The 20,712-nt window shown below is 46.3% G+C and overlaps 8 protein-coding genes across 8 annotated transcripts; 4 read left to right on the top strand and 4 right to left on the bottom strand.

Moving 5' to 3' along the window:
- Nucleotides 1-124: 124 nt before the first annotated feature.
- Nucleotides 125-8,615, top strand: CCR75_000242 (uncharacterized protein; the record flags this gene model as incomplete). The annotated part of the gene is made up of 11 exons (XM_067958350.1): nt 125-257; nt 364-439; nt 490-712; nt 808-1,116; nt 1,178-1,276; nt 1,341-1,427; nt 1,495-1,593; nt 1,665-1,763; nt 1,837-1,944; nt 2,009-2,183; nt 2,260-8,615. 11 exons carry the CDS (start codon nt 125-127, stop codon nt 2,631-2,633), a joined length of 1,782 nt encoding a protein of 593 aa, XP_067814386.1. The 3' UTR covers nt 2,634-8,615.
- On the bottom strand, nt 3,575-7,101 carry CCR75_000243 (uncharacterized protein; the record flags this gene model as incomplete). Its single annotated transcript, XM_067958351.1, has 3 exons — nt 3,575-6,161; nt 6,239-6,320; nt 6,399-7,101. The coding sequence occupies 3 exons, from the start codon at nt 7,099-7,101 to the stop codon at nt 3,575-3,577; spliced, it is 3,372 nt and encodes a 1,123-aa protein (XP_067814384.1).
- Nucleotides 7,277-8,662, bottom strand: CCR75_000241 (uncharacterized protein; the record flags this gene model as incomplete). Its single annotated transcript, XM_067958349.1, has 1 exon — nt 7,277-8,662. One exon carries the CDS (start codon nt 8,660-8,662, stop codon nt 7,277-7,279), a length of 1,386 nt encoding a protein of 461 aa, XP_067814271.1.
- Nucleotides 8,663-8,745: 83 nt separating this feature from the next.
- CCR75_000240 (uncharacterized protein) lies at nt 8,746-9,303 on the top strand (the record flags this gene model as incomplete). Its single annotated transcript, XM_067958348.1, has 1 exon — nt 8,746-9,303. The coding sequence occupies one exon, from the start codon at nt 8,746-8,748 to the stop codon at nt 9,301-9,303; it is 558 nt and encodes a 185-aa protein (XP_067814272.1).
- Nucleotides 9,304-9,391: 88 nt separating this feature from the next.
- Nucleotides 9,392-10,693, top strand: CCR75_000239 (uncharacterized protein; the record flags this gene model as incomplete). Its single annotated transcript, XM_067958347.1, has 1 exon — nt 9,392-10,693. The coding sequence occupies one exon, from the start codon at nt 9,392-9,394 to the stop codon at nt 10,691-10,693; it is 1,302 nt and encodes a 433-aa protein (XP_067814664.1).
- Nucleotides 10,694-10,742: 49 nt separating this feature from the next.
- CCR75_000238 (uncharacterized protein) lies at nt 10,743-12,443 on the bottom strand (the record flags this gene model as incomplete). The annotated part of the gene is made up of 1 exon (XM_067958346.1): nt 10,743-12,443. The coding sequence occupies one exon, from the start codon at nt 12,441-12,443 to the stop codon at nt 10,743-10,745; it is 1,701 nt and encodes a 566-aa protein (XP_067814451.1).
- A 118-nt stretch (nt 12,444-12,561) lies between these two features.
- CCR75_000237 (uncharacterized protein) lies at nt 12,562-15,039 on the top strand (the record flags this gene model as incomplete). Its single annotated transcript, XM_067958345.1, has 1 exon — nt 12,562-15,039. One exon carries the CDS (start codon nt 12,562-12,564, stop codon nt 15,037-15,039), a length of 2,478 nt encoding a protein of 825 aa, XP_067814660.1.
- A 174-nt stretch (nt 15,040-15,213) lies between these two features.
- CCR75_000236 (uncharacterized protein) lies at nt 15,214-17,736 on the bottom strand (the record flags this gene model as incomplete). Its single annotated transcript, XM_067958344.1, has 1 exon — nt 15,214-17,736. One exon carries the CDS (start codon nt 17,734-17,736, stop codon nt 15,214-15,216), a length of 2,523 nt encoding a protein of 840 aa, XP_067814659.1.
- Nucleotides 17,737-20,712: the final 2,976 nt, after the last annotated feature.

Genomic DNA, 20,712 nt, shown 5'->3' with positions numbered 1-20,712 from the left:
AATGCGAGGTTGTGGTAAGTGTAATTCTTTGCGACTTTAGAGGATAATGTACCTATCTACTTAATAAACTTATGTATCTGGACATGTACTGATAAAGTCCAGACGCCAGGCTCGTGCAAACCAAATGCTGCCAATATGTGATAATCGTAACCAAGATGCCATTGGTACAATATCCCGCATGATATTCGAATTCTGCGCGAAATTTAATCAGGAGCAGATCGAAAAAAAACAAAAATACATATCGGAATTCTTCGACGGTTAGTAGTATGAACGCATCACATTGAAATGATAGGCATGATGAGAAGCTTCAAAAGAGATCCCTAAATTTGAAACCTAAAAATTTCAGTGATAGAAGTTATGTAGGCGTCGTGAAGGCGCATATTGGCCCAAAGAACTCTCGTACGTGGAGACAAGAGTTGGAGACCATGCGTGTTGATGAGTACGTTGAAGTAGCTGATGTACCATAAATGTAGCACAATCTTTTATAAGGGTTGGACAACCGTCATGTCGCACGGCTCCTTTGCCCCTTACTTTGATCAGGTTTGACCGAGCGCGACGTATTGGTTTAATGAATCGCGTAGTACAGTTGCCGCTTAGCGCGAATGCCCCGCCTATTTTAGAGAACTACACGCTAGGCGATGTCCTTATCTGCAAGGCTAATCGCGGAAAGCTACTTGAGGTTGAACACCTCGTGAAGGCGCTGCATGCTGACGTCAATTACCGCAACCAGGCGAGTCAGAGTTATGATTTGCACTTTATCGTACCTGGCTGACGCTCCTTGTGCTTTGATACTCTTGGTGACTGCAGCACGGCTGCTCGGCGCTGCACGGAGCAGCGGCGTCCGGACAGCTTGAGATGGTACAATGGATGGGAAAGCAAGTCACCGTGGACTGGAGCGCAATGGACCACGACGACCAAACTGCACTACACTATGCAGCTTTCTATGGACATTTGGAGGTTGTTCAGTATCTGGTCGAGAATGGAGCGCCGCTGGACGCGCCCGACAAGTTTGGCCGATTAGCGCATTGTTCTGCCGCGATTAATGGTCATTTGGACGTGGTCTCGTATCTACTGGAAGAGTGTTTAAGTCCTATTGATATTAACGCGGTTGATGAGGTAGGATCAAATTTCCGAGCAATAGGCCGAAAAAAGCTGATTGTTTTGTATGTGGATGCAGTATGGAGGCACTTGTCTGCATTGGGCTGCGTCTAAAGGAAGAAAGGAGGTTATCCAGTACTTGTGTATGAAAGGCATTGACATTCACATTACGAGCTATGTGCGTATGTTTCGATGGAAGTAAGACTAACATGACGCACATACTTACACTCTGTACGGAATAGGACAACAAGACGGCATATCAGATTGCCAAGGACAAACACAAGCAAAAATGTGTTCAGTTTTTAAAAAATTGGTACGAGACCGCGCAGGTACGGCTTTCGTGTGTCCGGTGTTGTCACATACTTGATGTCAAAAGTGGATTTCATATTTGGGTAGAAATTTGTGCATGCAGCCGAGGTGGGAGACGACGAAGAAATTGCGCGAATAATAGCCGATATTAATGGAGCGTACCCTTTGCGGTTTATTCGTGATAAGGTAATTAGATTAAGAAAAATCATAATAGGGACCTATCGTGCTGAGTAGACTATTGTAATTGTATGCGATAGAATGGTAAGAATGCAATGCATTTTGCTGCCGAATACGGCCATTTGTCGACATTAAAGCTCTTATGCGATCATTTTACTGTTTGGACCGATGTTGATAAGGTAAAAGGAATTGCTGAAATCATTTAATGTTTTGGTTGGGCCAAGGTATTAATATTGCTGATTATGACTACAGTTTGGCCGTAATGCGTTGCATAGTGCTGCGCTTGGGGGTAATAAGGAATGTGCGTATTGGCTTATTCGGAAGGCTCAAGATTCGTCTGAGTTTCTTTCATTGACCTTAGTATGTCCTGATAAATCTATCGATGACAAAATACTTATTCTAAATTATACCATGTACTCTGTAGACAAACAAAAGCCCATCACGCTGTGCATTTGAGGCCGGTCATAGCTCCCTTGCAAATTATTTGCAAGCATGGGAGGAAGGCAACGATGAATACTCGACAAATGACGAGAAATCAACTTTGTTGCTGGATACAACAGTGGGTGAAGGAGAGGATAGTTTTGCTTCGCGAAGCAGAAGTATGTCACCTTCAAAGAAAACTTGATAAGTAGGAGGGGTTTCAATTTGACACTTTTTGTTTGGTGTGGCTATTAGATATTGAGACGGTGTACAATTGGCTCAAGTTCTTTAAGATGGAAGAATATGCGCAATATTTTGAAAAAGATGGATTTGATACGCTACGAGGTGTGGCTACGATCGATGAAGATGACTTGATCGACATGAAAGTAAAAAAAGGACATCGGCGGGTAGTTCTTTCTCATATTGAGGAGCTGCGTAACCAATTAACGTTACTCGATGAAAGTGCTGAGGCTACTGGGACGGAACCCCTATCATCGCCGACACTAAGTATGCTTCCGGCCATTACGAAACAGTCGTCAATATCCAGCATTGTTAGTACAGAGGGAATTTCTTATCGCCATGAGCGACGAGGGTCAGTGACAGCTCCTTTATTGCAATCTGACGTATGAGAAGAAAGTTCTGTAATTAAAGGCGTATCATTGGGGTGCGACAGAAGAAGGAGGGTTATATATGATTTAAGGCATGACGTAATGTATCGTTAGGCTATGATATTGTTACCTCTTCTTTTTCTGGATCAGCGATTTAACTTGTCACCAAGCAGACTGCAACTTGCTATCGTACCAGTGTGACCCGGCAATTTTGTGAAGTCACAACTAAGACCGCAACTCATTGTGTCAATTTTAAAAACATGTCGAAGTTAACTCTAAATTGGTAGCTCTTACTATTGGAATACTGAAAGTGAGGAAAAAGAGACAAAGCGTGGATATGCTGCATCGTCAGGGTCTTCGGATTAGTATGTAAAAACGACGTCCAGCAATCTTTCTAGCTCGGTATTAAGGTCGCGCCACGTGTTTATGTTCATGCAACCCCAAAATGGTAGGCGCCTGTGCACGCTTCTTGTCAGTCATTGGTAGTCGCTGTTGGCGAGAGCAACAAGTCATAATGGATGAGTCGTACGTGAATCACCACAAAAGCGCTTGCGTTTTATGTGCATCCAAAAGACTGAGGCTAAATATGCTCTTGTCGTAAACTTTCTACTTGGTCTTACGACAGCCTCGCCACGCTGCTAAAGTTTGTTCAAATTGCATTTTTCTTAATTCTGGCCAGTTCCAGACTTCCACATGTAATCGATGGTCACCATGAGCGCATTCTTCATTAAATAAGTCATTCATGCAATGTGCAGCAGCAAGTGAAGTCGCCCTCGGTAAACGTGGCATCTTCCAGCACAACAAAAAGGTCTCACATCAGGCCGATGCATCGTAAATTCATGCTCTCAAGTATAGTTAGTAGCGCCAAGGGCTGCAATTGGTGTATTTTTTCGTACAACACACGAAGAAGACAAGACGACATCAGTGCGGCTCACTACTATCCTTTGCTCAATGCTGACCCATCACTTGACTATGTTGTGTACAGATTCAGCTGCGACTGGAGAGTCGCTTGCAAAGCTCGACATGAACGAAGAGCGGCTATTGCTTAGTTCTATGCGCTGAACAAACTGTCCTTCATTATATCCATCATCATCGTCGTCATCAATTGCAAACAATTCATCAGTAGACTCGTGATAAAATGTGCTGTAAGCTGGGTCAGGTGAAAGAGCAGCTCGTGACTTTAGAAGCGCACTGGCTGAATTTGTGCTCACTGATTGCGACTGTGATGTTGATTGTGTAGCCACTGCTGCTGCGTCTTTCAAGCTAGGCGATGAAGTGGATGGAAATGGAACTCGTATTCTAGCTGCAGAGGAAGATGTCACTACCGAAACTTGCTCGACGACGTGTTCCATAACCGATTCGACTTTCTTAAGCATTTCCAGACTTTCAGAGCCAATTGCTGCCAATGAGTTGCGAAATTTGCTCAAATTCGGCATTGCTTGCTTTGTCTTCTTTTCAAGTACTTCGGATGATGTGTCCACCACGGTGACACCCTGCATACTTCCCGTTACATTTTTGCTGCTTAAATTACTCATATAAGCTGCAGCGTTTGCAAATTCGGCGGTTCTGGCGGCAGACTTCTTGAAAAGCCATTTTGTGCCACCCACCGTCGGGTTCAGAAGTGTTTTGCTACCAGTCTTGAATGCCCCAGCAACGCTCGAGTAATACGAATCAGTTGCTAAAATTTTAAAGTCTGCGCTTGGAGAAATGAGATCAATGTCTGTATACTTGGAACCTTCGACCGACGTATGAGGCAACTCATCGCTCATTTTTGAGATCTTAGATCGTCCAAAGTCCCGGCAATTGTCAGATTCCCTCTTCTTATCAGACCCTTCGACTTGCGAGAAATGAGAGGGAAGAATAGCGTTCATGCTTCCGTCATGCTGACAGAGTTTGCAGTTGAGTGTGTTGTGATCGGCAAGATAGTCAACGGTTAAGTCGTGAGAACGAAACAGGAAGCCATGAGCAGCAGCATATCCTCCATTGATGACGCTTACACGAGGATATCCGTGCTTTAATAAGAACTCTTTCGAAGATCGCACACGCATCTGGTCTTTTGCGTGCAATTGTTCGCTTAAGGAGAACGGCGAAGCTGCTGGTACCCCTTGTTGTAATTGAAACCGGCGCAACTCTTCAGCAATATGCGCGTACCCTTGCCCCATCACGCATACGTGGACTCCAGAATGTTTCGAAGGACCGAGCGCCGCGATCACTTGATCCACTAGAGCTGCATCAGAATTAGCGGCTGGATCGAAATGAAATGCTTTTGGGAATCGGCCACATTGCGAATCTTCATATTTACGACAGTCGACAATAAAATAGCGAGTAAATTCCGTTTCGTGCCCTTCTATTCCGAAGACGGATGATATGATTTCCTGAGCCTCCAATGCCACGGAGACAGGTGCTATACCCATTGCCTGCACATGTTTGAGTTGCTGAGCTTGAATGAAATTTTTCGACGCATTACTTGTCGATGATGGCAATGCTGCCGTGTAATTAACCGGAACATTTGTAAGCAAGTTAATGGGCATATTGAACGTCATGCTCGAAGCGTCGTTATGAATACTTCGTGTCGATGCTGTATGCAAATTGCGCATTCCACAACGACTGCTGGTTCCAAAAGAAGTACTCACTGCTTGGACACCAACAGACTTGTAATCGACAGCTTCTGAAGACTTCATGGCAAAATTGCGTAGTTTTGTGCAAATGCTTGGTGGCGTGCACTCCAGTAATTGGCGAACGTCTTGAACAAAATTTGCGCTCTTTGTCACTTCTCCGTGCAGCAACGAATTCAAGAGAGTAACTGCCATACTATGACGAAGCTGCTCCCTCGGCATGCGCATCAAGGCGTTTTCAGCCATGATAACAGCGTACAGCGTAATGAAAAAGACAGTAAGAAGAGGCGCATTTTCATGCGCGACATACGCCTCCATCACTAAGCTGCAGTCCCATACTTTCAGTAAAAAGTCAAAGTTAGCAGAATCGCTGCCAGTTCCTATATCTTCAAAAAAAGAAGAAAGCCAAGAATCCGGTATCGTCCCACATTCTCCCTTTTCATTACAATTCTTATGGGGCGTATGATGCCACGATGTAAAGTGTTGGCTTAAGTAGGAAGCAAGTCTTGGCGAATAGTACAACAACAATTGCTTCAGTGTCGGACGTTGACTTGACGATAAGGAATGAAGAGACAGGTTCCGGCTTAGATGCGGCAAAAATCGACAGCATGGCGCAGAGAGTATCTCGGCAATCTCAGGATAAAGTGGTTCAAAACCACTCGCAAGCAACAATGACGCAAACGTAAGTGCCATTTCCGACGAGTAATCAACACCAAGCTGTGTACAAAGGTGAATGAAGAGGGATTCAGCATTATAAATAAAGAGCAAGTGTGTGCCTCGCATGCTATCTTCCATTTCTCGAAGGATGCGCGAGTATGCTGCACTTGAAGATAGTCGTGAGCATAACGCTTCCACTTCTGTACGAAGCAAGACTTGACTCGGCAATGAGCGTGGAGTTGTCAGGATAGCATTCATCGAAGCCGTGTCCTCTACCCTAGGCTAAAAGCGAACACAATTATAAGACATGGCATCATTGGATAGAGACCTTGTAATATGAATTTCCGCACCTACTCCGCGCGATGCCAGAGAGCAAGCCGCGAGCCTACCGGAAGCATTCCTGTTTTCAGGAATCTAATTCGCACGGCTGCCATATCTGAAACAAGTTGCATATGCATTCAAGAATGAGCATTCGCAAACAAAAACTGCTATCACAACATGCTCTTCTTCGTACCAATTTGACATTTAGGAGGTGTCTGGACCTGACAATTGATCTGCAACGATAAGCTGCTATTTCCACGCTGCGTACTGGGCTCCAGATCATCGTCGTCATCAAGCGAAACGTTGTCAATCGGTTTGTATGTGATATATGTGCTCGCACTTGCACCTTGTAGAAGTTGCTCAAAGTCATCGTTATCGTCAATCGAAAATGAAGGCAACGGAGCCATAGCGCTGCTGCTCCGATGCATTTCATCGTTTGTACTTAAATAATTGTCAAGCATCCGATCAAAAAATTCCTCTTCAACATGAGAAGCGCCCCTTGCATTGGTGTCTGAAGCCTCCAGTATACCTTCACGATTATCTGTATCGTCAACTGAGATGCTGGCAAATGTGACAAGTTGTACTGCTGCCGGCGTTAGCGGCGGCAAAGGATGGTATAGTGGGGTTGACATGTTCAATGTGGCGCTTCGGATAGCCTTGAGTGGTCCTTCACCATTCAGCCACGACGAAAATTCATCCTGCTCGTGACTACCAATCTGCTCCCAATTCGGTCCTTGGTGCGGTTGACAGCTTTCTATGAGCTTGTCATGCTTTCCTCGATTATCGTTTGAACTTGGCTCGTCATCGTCTGAATCAACTCTCGCTAAAGTAATAGCTACAATCGCGTCCGAATTTATATTTTTGCCGAAAACATCGTTATTGTCTGTCGACGACATGCTTGAATGCTTCCTTTTCGAAAAAATGCGAATGCTCGGCAGTTGCAACAAAACACTCTATTTTTAAAACCTGCCATTAGCGCAGATTGGCCAGTATGACTAACAAACAAATTGGTTCGGTAACATCTTAATGCCTTTTTCTTACACTTATTCTCGTTTAATGTTATTCCAACATTTACACAATTTCTGGCAAATGGACAGGAGGTGCTGCATTCATAGCAGCAATTGCAAACGACTGATTGTAAATCATAACCTCTTGCTGATGCAAATACGAGTGACGAATCGCAAAGATCCACATGGCCATGAGCATGATCGTCTGAAATATATTGGCTGATACAATATCGTCCTTAGTAGGACCTTGTCCTCCATATGGATATTGCAGTCGGTCGGATGGAATATTCGCCTCCGAAACCTGCACGGTCGTATAAATCTGCTCTATAACTGTCAACATGGCGAGCCACACTACTCCTCGACAGTAGAATCGAATAGGGCGAATGTCCGTATCGTGTGCTGCCTTAAATCCCACACAGCCGACGTACACACCAAAGCAGTGGACTACGAGCTCAATACCACCAATCAATGGCGTAGGAGTAAAATACTGTGGATACTCGTCGTATCGATTTTCGGGCCGGCCTGTAATATTTGCCCCCGTCGCTTCTTGTTCCTGTTGTGCTGCTCGCTGTTGCTGGTCATTCGCCAGTAAAGCAAATTGACCCATGACTTTCATTGTGTAGATGATTAACAAGAACGAGCTCCAAAGCTTTACACGACGAGCACAATTACCAAGTGGTGAGTCAAGCATCAGGGGATCTACACGTCTAGCTGAGTCTGATGGGAATACAGCCGACGACACAATGTCACTGTTAATATTCACAACTGTCATGCCGTCTTCTCGGCTTCCCGAGGAGCTTCCGTTCGTATTAAATTCCGTACTTAAAATCTCAGGATCGGGAGTCGGGGCAGATCGTATAAAGAGGTGAATTGTGTGGCCATCTTCGACCTTGTAGCTACCCAAAGTGGCTTCGTCCTCCAGAACACGGCCACGGTAAATGAGTCTCTGGGATGCAATGGCTACTTCGGTGCTTTCAAAAACCTTGTGCTTGATAAATGCCACATTCGAGTCAAGACGGCAAGTAATATCAAAATATTTGCCATTGAGGTCGAGAATTCGAATATGTATGGCCTCGGGGTCGACGTCTTCAAGTGGTTCCGGGTTCAAACCCACCTTCTTGTCCTCCTCCTTCATCTCGGACGTCTCAATTTCTTCCTTTGTATTATTCCCCACATTTTCTATGTCTTTTTGCTGACAATGAAGCGCTGCAGGCTGCGTTATTTCTTCATCAATCTCACTATCACTGCGCATTAGTGCTCTAGCGCTAGCTGGCGGCGCGTCCTCGGTCGAAGGAGACGTATCAGCAGCTGCTGGTAGATGCGCACGTTCATCGTCACGATTATCACCTGGAATCATCTCGTATCTTCGGCTACGTTCACTACTTGCTGAAGGTGATGACGTCCCAAGGAACCTTCCCATGCTCTGTACTTGCTCTTCCGGACTGAACATCCACTTGTCAAGTGTTGATAGCAATTAATTTTGACCAATCATTGCATGATATTCTATTTAGGAGTGGTTTCGATATAGAGTCCATGGCGAAGGCAAAGGCAGCTTTGGCGACGCAATATAGGCGACTTGGGGCGAAGAAAAATAAGAGCAAGGTCCGACATATAGTGGAAATTGTCCGTCCGTGGAAATATTTGCAATTTGAGGAATTAATTAAGGAAGACCGCGATATTGTGGTCGAGCGCTTGCAGAAGGAAGTAGCCGACGTACCGGCCACGTGCAGCTACGCGGTACGAGGAGTAAATCAAGTGGTACGCGCAATATCCAGACGGGAAGTACAAGTTGTTGTATTTGCAAGCAATCCTGAATCGTTAGCATTTGGTCACTTGCCGCTGCTTTGCAGACTGCACCGGGTGCCCATCTGCGTGCTGCACTTGTCGTCCAAAACTTTTGGCAGAGTTTTTAAGCTCAAGAGCATGGTGGCTGTTGGCATGAAAGCGTATGTATCAAGGCCTGTCAAGGCAGAACATGAGGCGCAGAGTACTACAGCAATTAAGGAGCCACAAATACTAACAGAAGCAGAGCAGCAGAAGCTCGCGAGTATTACAGACTTTTTGATCGCTAAGGCTAGTAAGCGAACTTAAAAGAAAAACGGAATATCAGTAGAATGATGGTCTATGCTTGCGGTCTTTATTGACGAGAAACCTCTTAAGTAAAATAATCTGATTTTACATGACAGCTCTACGAAAGGTATTGGTAGTAGTTGGTTCTACGGGTGCAGGCAAAACCAAGCTTTCAGTCGACCTTGCAAAGGCTGTAGGTGGTGAAATTGTGAATTCCGATGCGATGCAAATGTATCGAGGATTGGACATCGCGACGGCCAAGATCACGGAAGATGAGAAACAGGGTGTACCCCACCATCTTTTCGATGTTATAGACCCTACGTCCCGATGCGACGTGCTTGAATTCAAACGTTTAGCGCTACAAGCAATTGAAGATATTCTAGCTAAAGGTAAGGTACCCATCGTGGTGGGAGGTACCATGTATTACACGCAGTCTATTCTCTGGAAATCGCAGCTTCTGGACGACGTTCTGATCGTGAATACAGCCACTAACCACGATGAGGAGCAGACACCTGAAGCTCTGTATAGCCGACTACAGAAAGTAGATTCGGTCATGGCCTCTCGGCTGCACGTGAATAATGTGCGTAAAGTACGACAGAGTCTTCGGGTGTATGACCAGACGGGTGTGCCGCATAGCGAGCTGCTGGTTCAGCAAGAACAGGAACAGCGACAATCAGAAACATATTTCGATGCGTGTGCATTTTGGGTCCATGCTAGTAAACCAGTACTGAGTCAGCGTCTCGAAACGAGAGTAAAGAAGATGCTCCAATCTGGCTTGTTGGAAGAGATTCAAAGTCTTCGAGCGCTAGTGAAGAATCGCCCGCCGCGATTTAATTTGGGTGGCAGGGATGCCGAGAACTCGGTTGGGATCTTGCAAGCGATTGGATATAAGGAATTTCAGCCATACTTTGATGCGTTGGAGGCAGGTGACGGCTTGCCAGACCCTACGATACTGAAGACGAGATTAAGCGAATGCGTGGAGCACTTGAATGTTGCTACACGTCAGTATGCCCGTCGTCAGCTGTCGTGGATTCGAAATAAGTTTGTTACGAAGAATATTCCAGTTTACCAACTTGATAGTACGAATATCGACGAGTGGGAAGCCAATGTAGCTCAACATGCAATAGTAATTGCTCAAATGTTTCTTAAAGACAAAAAAATCACGACATACACAAGTGTGCAGCAGCTAAATCCATCCACAGCTGAAACAACTACGCTTCAATACAAGTTTCATAGAAACACGTGCGTAATCTGTGGCGGACGAGATTTTACAGGTATGAAGCAGTGGACGGAACACATGCGTTCAAAGGGACACAAGTATCACCTTAAAAGAATCGAGATTCAAAAGGAGCGAGAAAAATGCGGAGAAATAATGATCACTGCCAAGAATTGTCGAAGAGATGACAGCTAGACAAGAAAATAGCCCTAGGCAATGAAAATTTATACTTATAAAATGTCGATCATTGCTTTAAAATCTTTCGTCGGGCCAGATTTCGCTCGAGCTGTGCGTTTAGCACTGCAAGCGTACGCTTCTTGTCAGTGCTAATGACTTTTTCTTTCGACTTTACGTTGAACATGTCGTCACTCGTATTGCTTTCATGTAAGTAGACATTGAATTTACGAGGAATGGACGTTGTAAGAATTTTGCCAGTCTTTTCGGCTTCAAGAGTGTCTTTTAGTTGCTGCAGTGCTTCTGTATAGCGGGGAACAAGTGTCTTCATGTGCTCTTGTTGTAGAGGATATGGCTTCAGCTTGTTTACATCGGCCTTTTTAAGCATACGCAGCATCCCTTTCAGCTGGCCCATCTTGACTAACGTCACACAGCGACCGTGACGACCAGCACGAGCTGTTCGACCAACTCGATGGATGTACGTCTTTACAAAGGACGGCACATCGTAATTCACAACATTTGCGACTTCTTCGAGATCCATCCCACGAGCCATTGCGTCGGAACACACAACAGTCTCGACCCGTCCAGTCTTGCAGTCGGCTACCAGACTTGATCGCTGTTTCTGAGATAGACTACTCGAGAATTCACGTATTCGCTCAGGATGCGACGAGTACAATTGCAGCAACCGTGCCAACCGATGCGTTGCGTTGACACTTGCAGTAAAGACAATTGACAACGAATCTGCAAAGTCACTCAGTAGCTCGAGCAGTACAAGTGGTTTGGATCTCGTGTCACATTCAAACCAGTATTCCTCAAGATTCATCGGTGTTGAGTACATCTTGCTTGCATCTACAGTCGCTTCGTCTTTGTCTGGATGTTCCAAGTCATCTTTAGTGCTTTTCTGTGCATTGTCTGCCATTTGGTCATCCATTCGACCAATTTTAGTCAGCTCGGCATTGCTCATGCCAATCGCTGCTAGTTTTCGAGGGTTACGTGTAAGAGTTGCTGACAATAACACTCGAGTGAGAGGCGTCCGAATGCGGCGTCGATCGATGGAGTCCTGACGACGACACGTGACGCCAACGCCGACAGCGAGTCCTTCGTCGTCAAGTATCTGGCCGTAAAAGACACTGGCATAGGCTTTTTGAATCCAGTCTTGATACGATTGGTTGAGTAGTCGATCTGCTTCATCCACTATCATGAGCTGCAAATGCTGCAATGTGAAGCCTGGTGTCTGTTCTAAATGGTCCACAAGACGGCCTGGAGTGGCTACCAGTATGTCTACTATGCTATTACCTCCATTAATCGTAGAAGATACTTTCTCCTTTGATGCTGTCCCTACTAAGGCGCTCTGCTCTGCAGCAAAGTTTCTTTGGCCAATGGCAAGCCCACACTTCAAAGGCGTATTCTGAATGAACTGCTGTACGATTTCGTGCACTTGGACGGCGAGGTCGCGACTGGGTAGTACAATTAACGCACGTATTCGACAAACAACACGAGGGAGTAAGCGCTGCACGATAGGAATGACGTATGTAAGCGTCTTGCCACTTCCTGTCGGCGCTGAGATGCAGATGTCCGTCACACGTTCGTTGTTATTAGCCAGGATCTTCGGAATAGCCACGGCCTGTACAGGAAAGAACGACCGAATTTGGAGTTTGTCTAGTGCGGCACATACCTCTGGTTTGAGTTTCCACTGCTCCGCCAGCGTGACCACGCGATACTTGGTCGCAATACGTGCCGGCACGTCGACGTCTTTAATGTGGCTAGCCATTGCCAGTGATTTTTAGCATTTAGTATGTAAACCATTCCGAATAGTATGCAATTTACGGATGCCATGCAAAATACTATAGTTTTGTGCTACCAGTCATTCCTGCACTGATCGTGCGAGCATGACGTCGCACCACCATCGCTCCGGGCCGCTTAAGCAGTCGAATAAAAAGCATAAGACTGGCCGTCATGAGTCGAAAACGCTATTAGCTCGGCGCTCTGGTGGCAAGGTGGAAGGACGTCGAGCTAGTGTGCGTAGCACTGGATCAAGCATTGGCAGCATGCGGCTCTCGGGTCAAAAAGCAGCTCGTCTGCAGCGTCAGAAGCACTTGCGTGACAATAAGCGTGAAGAAGTGCTTTTGCAGCGTCGCTTTGGACTTGGTGGGGCACTCGGCCCACCCAAGATTGTTGCTTTAATAGCGCTCAGTGACATGGCTCAACTGGTCGAGGTGCAGGAGAGCATCTTGGCAGGTGCTGCAAGCGTCGAGGAGCCGGACCATGATGTAACTGGCCTCAAAAATTGCACCATCGGCGTCTTTAGCCAGCACAAGCAAAAGCTTTGTATCATAAACTGCGGTTGCAACCTATTAGTGGCCCTGGACGCAGCTAAGGTGGCCGACATTGTGGTTTTTGTGCTGTCCGTCCACAACGGTGCAGATGGAGGACTAAGTGAGGAAGGAGTCAAGATTGTGTCTGCTGTGCGTGCGCAAGGCTTGCCTACGACAGTGGGCGTTATTCAAGGACTGGCCTCCCTCACTGCTAAGGGTCAGACCGAGCTTAAGAAACTAGGCCATAAGTTCTTTGCCACTGAGTTGGGAGACAATACTAAAGTGGCACTGGCTGAAGTACCTGGGCAGCTGTTACGCGTGCTCATGACTTTATCACCGAAGGTGATTCATTGGCGTGAAGCACGATCGTATCTGCTGGCGACGACAGCTACTTGTGTGCCCGGCACCGAGGTGCAGAATGAAAAGGGAGAACAGCTGAGTGATGTCCAGGTGAACGGATACATTCGAGGCAAGCCATTATCCGTGAACCAGCTGATTCATATTACGGATGTGGGCACGTTTCAAATGAGCTGTATTACCCGTGGTGCTGTGCGTCAGGTGCAGTGTGGAAAAATGGACGCTGATATGAATAGCAAGCCTCCGGTTGTGCCAGCAGCGAGTAATCACGATGAAGTGCTTGTGCTCGCAAGAGTTGATCCTGCGCTTCAGGAGGATCTTCGCTTTGAAGCCGAGTACAACCCGTTTGCGTCCGAACAGACATGGCCTACGAAAGAAGAAATCGATGATGCTGAAGCAAAAGCCAAGAAACAGCACGAAAACGACATTGCTGTGGTAAAAGGCGCATCAAGCTACCAGGCTGTGTGGCTTGACGGCGACAATGAGACGGACGACATGAAGGATGACGAAGATGAAGAAGAGGCTGCTGTAAACCAGGATTTCTGTAAGACTGGTGACGACGAGAATGATGAAGACAACGATTTGTTTATGGTGGACGATGATGATGTTGTTCAGGCTCAAAAGCGTCAAGACGACGAGGAAAACATGACTTTCCCGGATGAAGTCGACATCCCCACGGATCAGCCCGCCCGAGTGCGATTTGCCCGATACCGTGGCATGAAGTCACTTCGTACGAGTGCCTGGGACCCAGAAGAGTCGCTTCCATCGGACTATGCACGTCTATTTCAATTTAAAGACTTTGCCATGGTACAGCGTCTCGCCCTTTTGCGTGGCAAAGTCGCTGAGCGTGCGATGAAAGACCAGCTACGTCGCAAGTCCAAGACACAACACTCCCGTTCGCGCGCTTTGTCCATGGCCATGGAAGACGTAGACGAAGCTGCGACTTTTGCGTCGTCGTCTAATTTGAGTGACACATTACCGAAGGAATTTGGAGAATTAGGATACGTGCCGTCTGGTGTCTACGTGACGCTGCATCTGATGGCTGTACCTGTCACCGCGTTACAAGCTCGTCTTGAAGCTGGTCCGCTCGTCATGGGCGCCTTGCTCAAGCACGAGAATCGATTGAGTGTGCTCAATTTTTCCGTCCAACGTGCGTCATCGTTTGCTGGTGAGACTCTTAAGTCCAAGGATGAAGTGTCGTTTCACTGTGGCTTTCGACGATTTCAAGGCCGACCTGTCTTTAGTGATCAGAGCTTAAAAAGCGACCAGCACTTGTTTCAGCGTTTCTTGCCACATACGGGCTGGAGTGTGGCAACCGTGTACGGTCCTGTAACTTTTCAACCTGCTTCGCTGCTGTTATTCAAATCGGATGGTCAGCTCGTAGCGTCTGGTACCTTGAAGAATGTCAATCCGAACCGAGTGGTGCTAAAGCGTGTGATCCTTACGGGTACGCCAGTAAAAGTCAAGAAGCGGAATGCTGTCGTACGATACATGTTTCACTCGGCCGAGGACATTCGATGGTTCAAACCGGTGGAGCTTTCTACGAAGCATGGCTTAAGTGGTCATATCAAAGAATCCCTTGGAACGCACGGTGACTTTAAGGCTGTATTCAACAAGCCCATTAAACAGCATGACAACGTATGTCTCCATCTATATAAACGCGTCTATCCTAAGTTCCCGATAGGAAAGCTGTAAGCTGCTATAACATAACTAGTTCATACAGTTTGCTTTTTTTCAAATGACTACACTTAGAATTACTTAAAGACTTTTATATCATTCTTCTTCTACTGAAGGTTTCACACTACTTCTATGTTTTACTGTGGTAATAACTATCGTGAAACGTGTGAAGTCGACTTTCTTAGAAGACGTCTACTCCCGTCGTCGCTTGACAGCGGTCGAATCACTTTTACTCTCTTCTCGAGCACGTATACGACCTCGTCGGTCATCAATCGCGGTCCAGCTTAGTAAATTATCAATAACAAAGCAAGCAATCGGCTCGTACATGCCAAACCACACGAAAAGCTCTTGTAGCAATCGTACTAAGCGCTCGTTGCTATCTCTTTCATCTTCCATTGAATCTCCTCGCGCATAAGCTCGTATTTGATCAATAATTTGCTGAGCGATTGAACGTAAGAACATTGCGCTACTTGTACCAAATGCTGCAGCGCGGCTCGCAGACGTTGCACGAAAAAATAAATCAATGAGCTCGGGGATAGATGGCTCGATAATACGCATAAACTCGTTTCCAAAATCTACACGTCGCTCTTCCGGTCCAAATACTTGATCCAGCACGCCACGAGGCAACACACGGGAGCAAAGCAACGCACGAAGTTCATTCTCAAACTCCTGAGCCCACGAACGAAAATTCGGTCTTGTGGCCCGCGGGACATCCACACCACTTAACAGCGCAAAACCAATGTGTGCGAGAAGACGGTAAAGTTGCGTCGCATCGCCTGCTACGACCCCGTAAAGTGTCGAAATGGGCAGCTCACTGGTTAATCGTCTGACAAAGTCGGCCAAATTCCACGTCGTGGTTGCATGGCTTCCACCGAGTCCAGCTGCAAGGGAAAATGGAAACACAACTGACGAGACGAGAGGGAAGCCCATACCAGAAATTGAAATATGACTACTTGCGGGCGGAGCAGAAGCATTAGTATCGTTTGTTATAGAATCCGGCTGTCGGCTTTGTGTGTCAGTCTGAGAAGAAGTCACTGCATTAGCGGCACCAACTGAGCGAGTTGGATCCACCAAGACATTTAGTGATGTTCCAGTCAACATGGCAGGAGCAGCGTCAACAAATCGTGTGGCAGCAAAATTTCGATTGCTAATAAAATCTGTCGCATTGATATGAAATTGAACACGTGATCTTGACGTTGCAGCACTGCGAGCAGACAACCGCACAGCACGCGCGGATCCGCTCAAAGCATGCGCGGGCGCTTGACCTTCGCTCGCATTCGAAGAAACGATAGCACCTTGATCGAAGGTAACGGAAGTCCGATCACTGGCCACAGTGCTATGCTCTCTTGCACCTAGCTCGCTCAACTGTACCGACTGACGAGTGAATGCGTAGCGGGCCATGCACGCCAGGCCATCAATAGATTCTCCAATTGTTGTCAAGAGCTCAATCGCACGGATTACAGGGCCTGAATGAATTGTTGGTTCAGTTGTCGCAGTAGCTGAAACGTAATCAGTACTATGAGAGCTGTTAGCCACAGACTCAACTGGTGCTGCATCGGAAGCTCTTGACTCTATCGTAGCCGACTCGGGGAGAGAGCTCGATGAAGAACCAGCCAGTGGCACCGCACCCGGCCCTCCCCCGGTACGGTCGCGCTGGGTCAAAGCAGCCGCCACTACGCGTAGTCGTGGTCTAAAGCGCTCTACGAGCGTCAACAATAACTCAATATGTTGCTGCAATTCCACCATTGCAGCGTTCGAGTCACTTTGAGTAAGCGCTGTGAGCTCGGCAGGAAAATCAAGCGACGTATCGTCTAGTGCCGCTCGAATGGACTCAAGTTGTAACCTGATTCGAGCACGCAACGCAGCCTGACGTTCCTCCGAGGAGATCGAACGCCGATCGTTACGAAACCGTCCAGGTCCGTCTCGGTTCCGATGATGGCGACGCAGCGCTCGCGCTGCTGCAGCTTCCATGACAGCCGCCGTGCTGCGGTTCCCTACACTGTCACGTAGCAATGGCGTGCGCCGACGGTCCCGTGCTGTGGTGTTAATGTCCCCAATGTCCGCTCCGGCACCATTTTCACTGACCTGAGTGACGAGGTTTGCTATCATCGAGTTCAAAAATGGCATAGTTACGTCGGCACCTTCGGGTACAGAGATCGTCGCACCCATGAGCACACGACCGTTTTCGCCGTTGCGACCTGGCCGTCCCATGGTTGAGTCCGGCTCGTCGTTGTCTCTAAATGATGGCATTGGAGGTGGCACGAATGGCCGCGATCTCGAGCGGAATCTACGAGATGAACGCTCAAATTCATCCATTCGGGCATCAAGCGCGTCACTTTCGCTACCGTCGGCAACTGGATACGCAACCGGACCAACTATAAGTGTGCCCTGGTCGACGTCGTTGGGTAAAGGTTCAGTACGGGCAACGAGGTGTAGTACATGGCCGTCTTCAAGCGAATAAGCGGCCAACGTTTGGTCGTTCTTAAGGACTCGACCGCGATAGATGAGTCTCTGGCGAGCTAATGTGACGCCTGTCTGGACGGCAATGAGCTCCTTGAGCTGTGGCACGGATGCCGCTGCACCGATCGTAATTGAGTATGTTCTTTGATCCAACGTACGCACCTTAAGCGACAACTGCGTTTGTTCGGCGGCCAAAGGCGGTTCAGCCGCGGGCTCAGGTACAGCGACCGTGGCGCTGGCGGGTGGGAAGCTCATGCTAGGTTGCTGATATTAAAAAAAGAGTCTTGAGCACGTGACCAGTATTACGACACAAGCTTGGAAGGTGGAAAGCTTTGCAGCAGAAGCAAGTTGAGCAAGACGACGACGTACGCAGCACCGACGACGGTTGAAAAAAGTGCGACGTGTACCAGGCTCTTTTCTTAAACGATTATACTTAAGAGCCAATTTGTGGTCAGCACCGGTGAAGGAGAAAATACTGTTTTGCATGTGGAAAACTAGACATTTCTTGCACTTTATATTTATAAATATGAAAAGATAATTGTCAGTAATTAAGTTTCCATTATTTGGGATTAATGCAGCCGAGTTTCGATATTAGGTAAAGCAGTTGACGAATTTCATGTATTTTACGATTAATCTCAGCCGCAATTTCTAATAAACAAGAGTGTAAAAAACAGATCACCTAGTATAAGCTTTTGGAACATTAATTTGGGAGGTGCAATCGCACCCGGGCGGCACTTCAAATAAATACAGAAATATAAAGTTACGATCTTTATTAATTTTGGGGAGATATTATCCACACCGGATTTAAAAGGTTCCTTTAATTTTATATTATGGATTATGGAAAGTCGACCACACGGTCACAAACATAACATATAAAATTAAACAGAACTTAAAAAAATAATTTCCTTAGCGAGATTAAGAGATCTGAGCCCGCACCTGTGGTATAAAAAATTCTTTTGCCATGCCTCTTGCTCTTCCAGCCGAAATCACGTACCCGTCAATTGCAACAGCAACAGAAGCCCTTGAGGCTCACGCTGAAACCGCCTTCAGAGTAAAGGTAGCGCGGGATTGCGCAGCATTCGCAAGTTGTCGAGTTAGATACTTGGAGCTTGAAAATCATGCAGCCAGGACATAACCACGAACCCGCCGACGAAGCAGCATATCCTCGACCAAGGAACAAAGTACTCCGCCAAAATTAGTCTCCGCTCAACAAGACCTCGCAGGTGTTGCGCCGCGGAACATTTTGCGCGCATTGCAAATAGCCAACCAAGCCAGCTGTGCTGCTTCGCAAGATCTTTATAACGCAAAGCACCTTCTGCGGCAACAGGAACTTGGAGGACGTTCGCCTCTTAAGACTTAACTGGGCTGTCTGGCAAACTCGGCGGTAAAGTGGGCAATGAAGCGAGATGAGAATCAGATTCTCACACACTTGTACGTTGAGCCCAAACTCACAACCACAGTTGCACAGTGGAGAGCATTTCAGGTATTTGTAATGGATTCAACCTACAAGACCAACAAGCAAAAAAATACCGCTATTTCACTGTGTTTTCTCAGCTCCTACCAACCAAACGTTTACTGTATTCTTCTGCTTCCTCCCGCAAGAAACAAGGGTGCTTTAGCACAATTACAAGTGTAAGCGTAATTGTTCTTGTTTAATACCTTGCAGCGTGGCGTTAATGCATCCCTAGATGACACTTTCTATACAAATATTCAGAGCTTGGATTCAAAAACATATTGCGCGATAATCTTGTTTTTGTAACAGACCGTGAGCTTGCACTCATGAATGGACTCGAAAGGTTATATTCAACAATTAAAACCATACTTGCATTTGGCACATTGAATAAAAATCTTCTTGGAAATGTGCGCAAACATTTTCCTTCTGGCGACGAAGGACATACAGTGTACGATTCATTCACGCAAGAGCATTGGAGGGCTGTCATCAATGCAGCAACAGATGAAAAATACCGAGAGGCTGTACATACCCTTTCACGTTGCTGCCCTGTGGAGGCATTCACCTATATTCAACAGCAATGCCATCCAAAGAATAATCTGTAAAAAGAGTATGAATAATTTTGGGCATACTACAACGCAACGCGTGGAAAACGCACATTCCGGCTCAAAAGGTGGATACAGTCCTCTATCGGTGACTTACATGTCATTCATAAGATAATTGATCAATCTTGCCTCTTCAAACTCAATGAGATAAAGAAGCAATTAGCAAATGACCTAACCTGTCGACTAGCTCTTTTAAGCAACGGACTATTATGGCAGAGCGTCATGAAGAAGGTTAGCCTCATCGCATATTCGAGCGCCTTACTTCCCTTTCCTAATATTTGCATTGTTAGATTTTCAGTCACGCATTAAAAGCAGCATATAAACAGTCATTGCGTCGCTTTGAAGCTGGTCGTGGGATGTGCAATGGCGATTACTGCAGGCAAATGATGGTCTGTAGAATAGGATGGCCCTGAGTGCATCGATTTCTCCTTCCCGCACCGATTTTCATGGCAGACTTTAACGAGCAATGGTGGCTCGATCAATATTTGGAGGATTTTACTATACATAGTAATATTCGAAAAGTTTATCCATTGGTAGATATAGGCCATTTTATCTACTTGCTCCGCGGTCCAGTCAGCACTGGACGCGCGCAAAGAGAGAGACAGATATGACTTAATTACATGTTTTGGGTTAGTTTATAGTTAAGTAATTATTAAAAAGATCGAAACAGAAGAGCTTAATTATATATAATACAGTTTACTTTAACCCTCTTAAAGCAAGTGTTTTAAAAGAGAGTCTTCCTCTGCACGTAGTAGTGTACGTGAAGTGACGTGAGGCACCACTCACACTGAAGCAGTGCGAAGTAGCTTGTACTGAAGCAGTACAAGTTGGCAGTGCCCCGTTACATTAGCTCTATTTTTGGGTGATTTAAGTATAAATCAACCTCGCCAATCATTAAGACACGATTTTGCGGTGCGCAAGGAGGCGCCATACTTAGTTAGTTATTAATGGAATAGGCTCTGTAGTAGATAGAAGATCGTTACGTAGGTAAACCAGATATATTAGTACAGTTTTACGTTTCTCTATTCGAAAGCCTTAGTCTAGACCTTAAAGCTTAAGACTCTTAGCTTCATAAGAAACTTTCTTCTGTACTTTTGTGTACGTGAAGTATTGAGGCACCTGACCTACACTGCAATCAGTGTAATGTTGACTAGCACAGATCAGTACTAGTGAAGG

Source organism: Bremia lactucae, linkage group LG10, assembly GCF_004359215.1.
Source record: "Bremia lactucae strain SF5 linkage group LG10, whole genome shotgun sequence".
In the NCBI taxonomy this organism is placed as follows: domain Eukaryota; phylum Oomycota; class Peronosporomycetes; order Peronosporales; family Peronosporaceae; genus Bremia; species Bremia lactucae.
The sequence above is the reverse complement of the archived record's forward strand: the minus strand, read 5'-3'. Positions and strand labels throughout refer to the sequence as shown.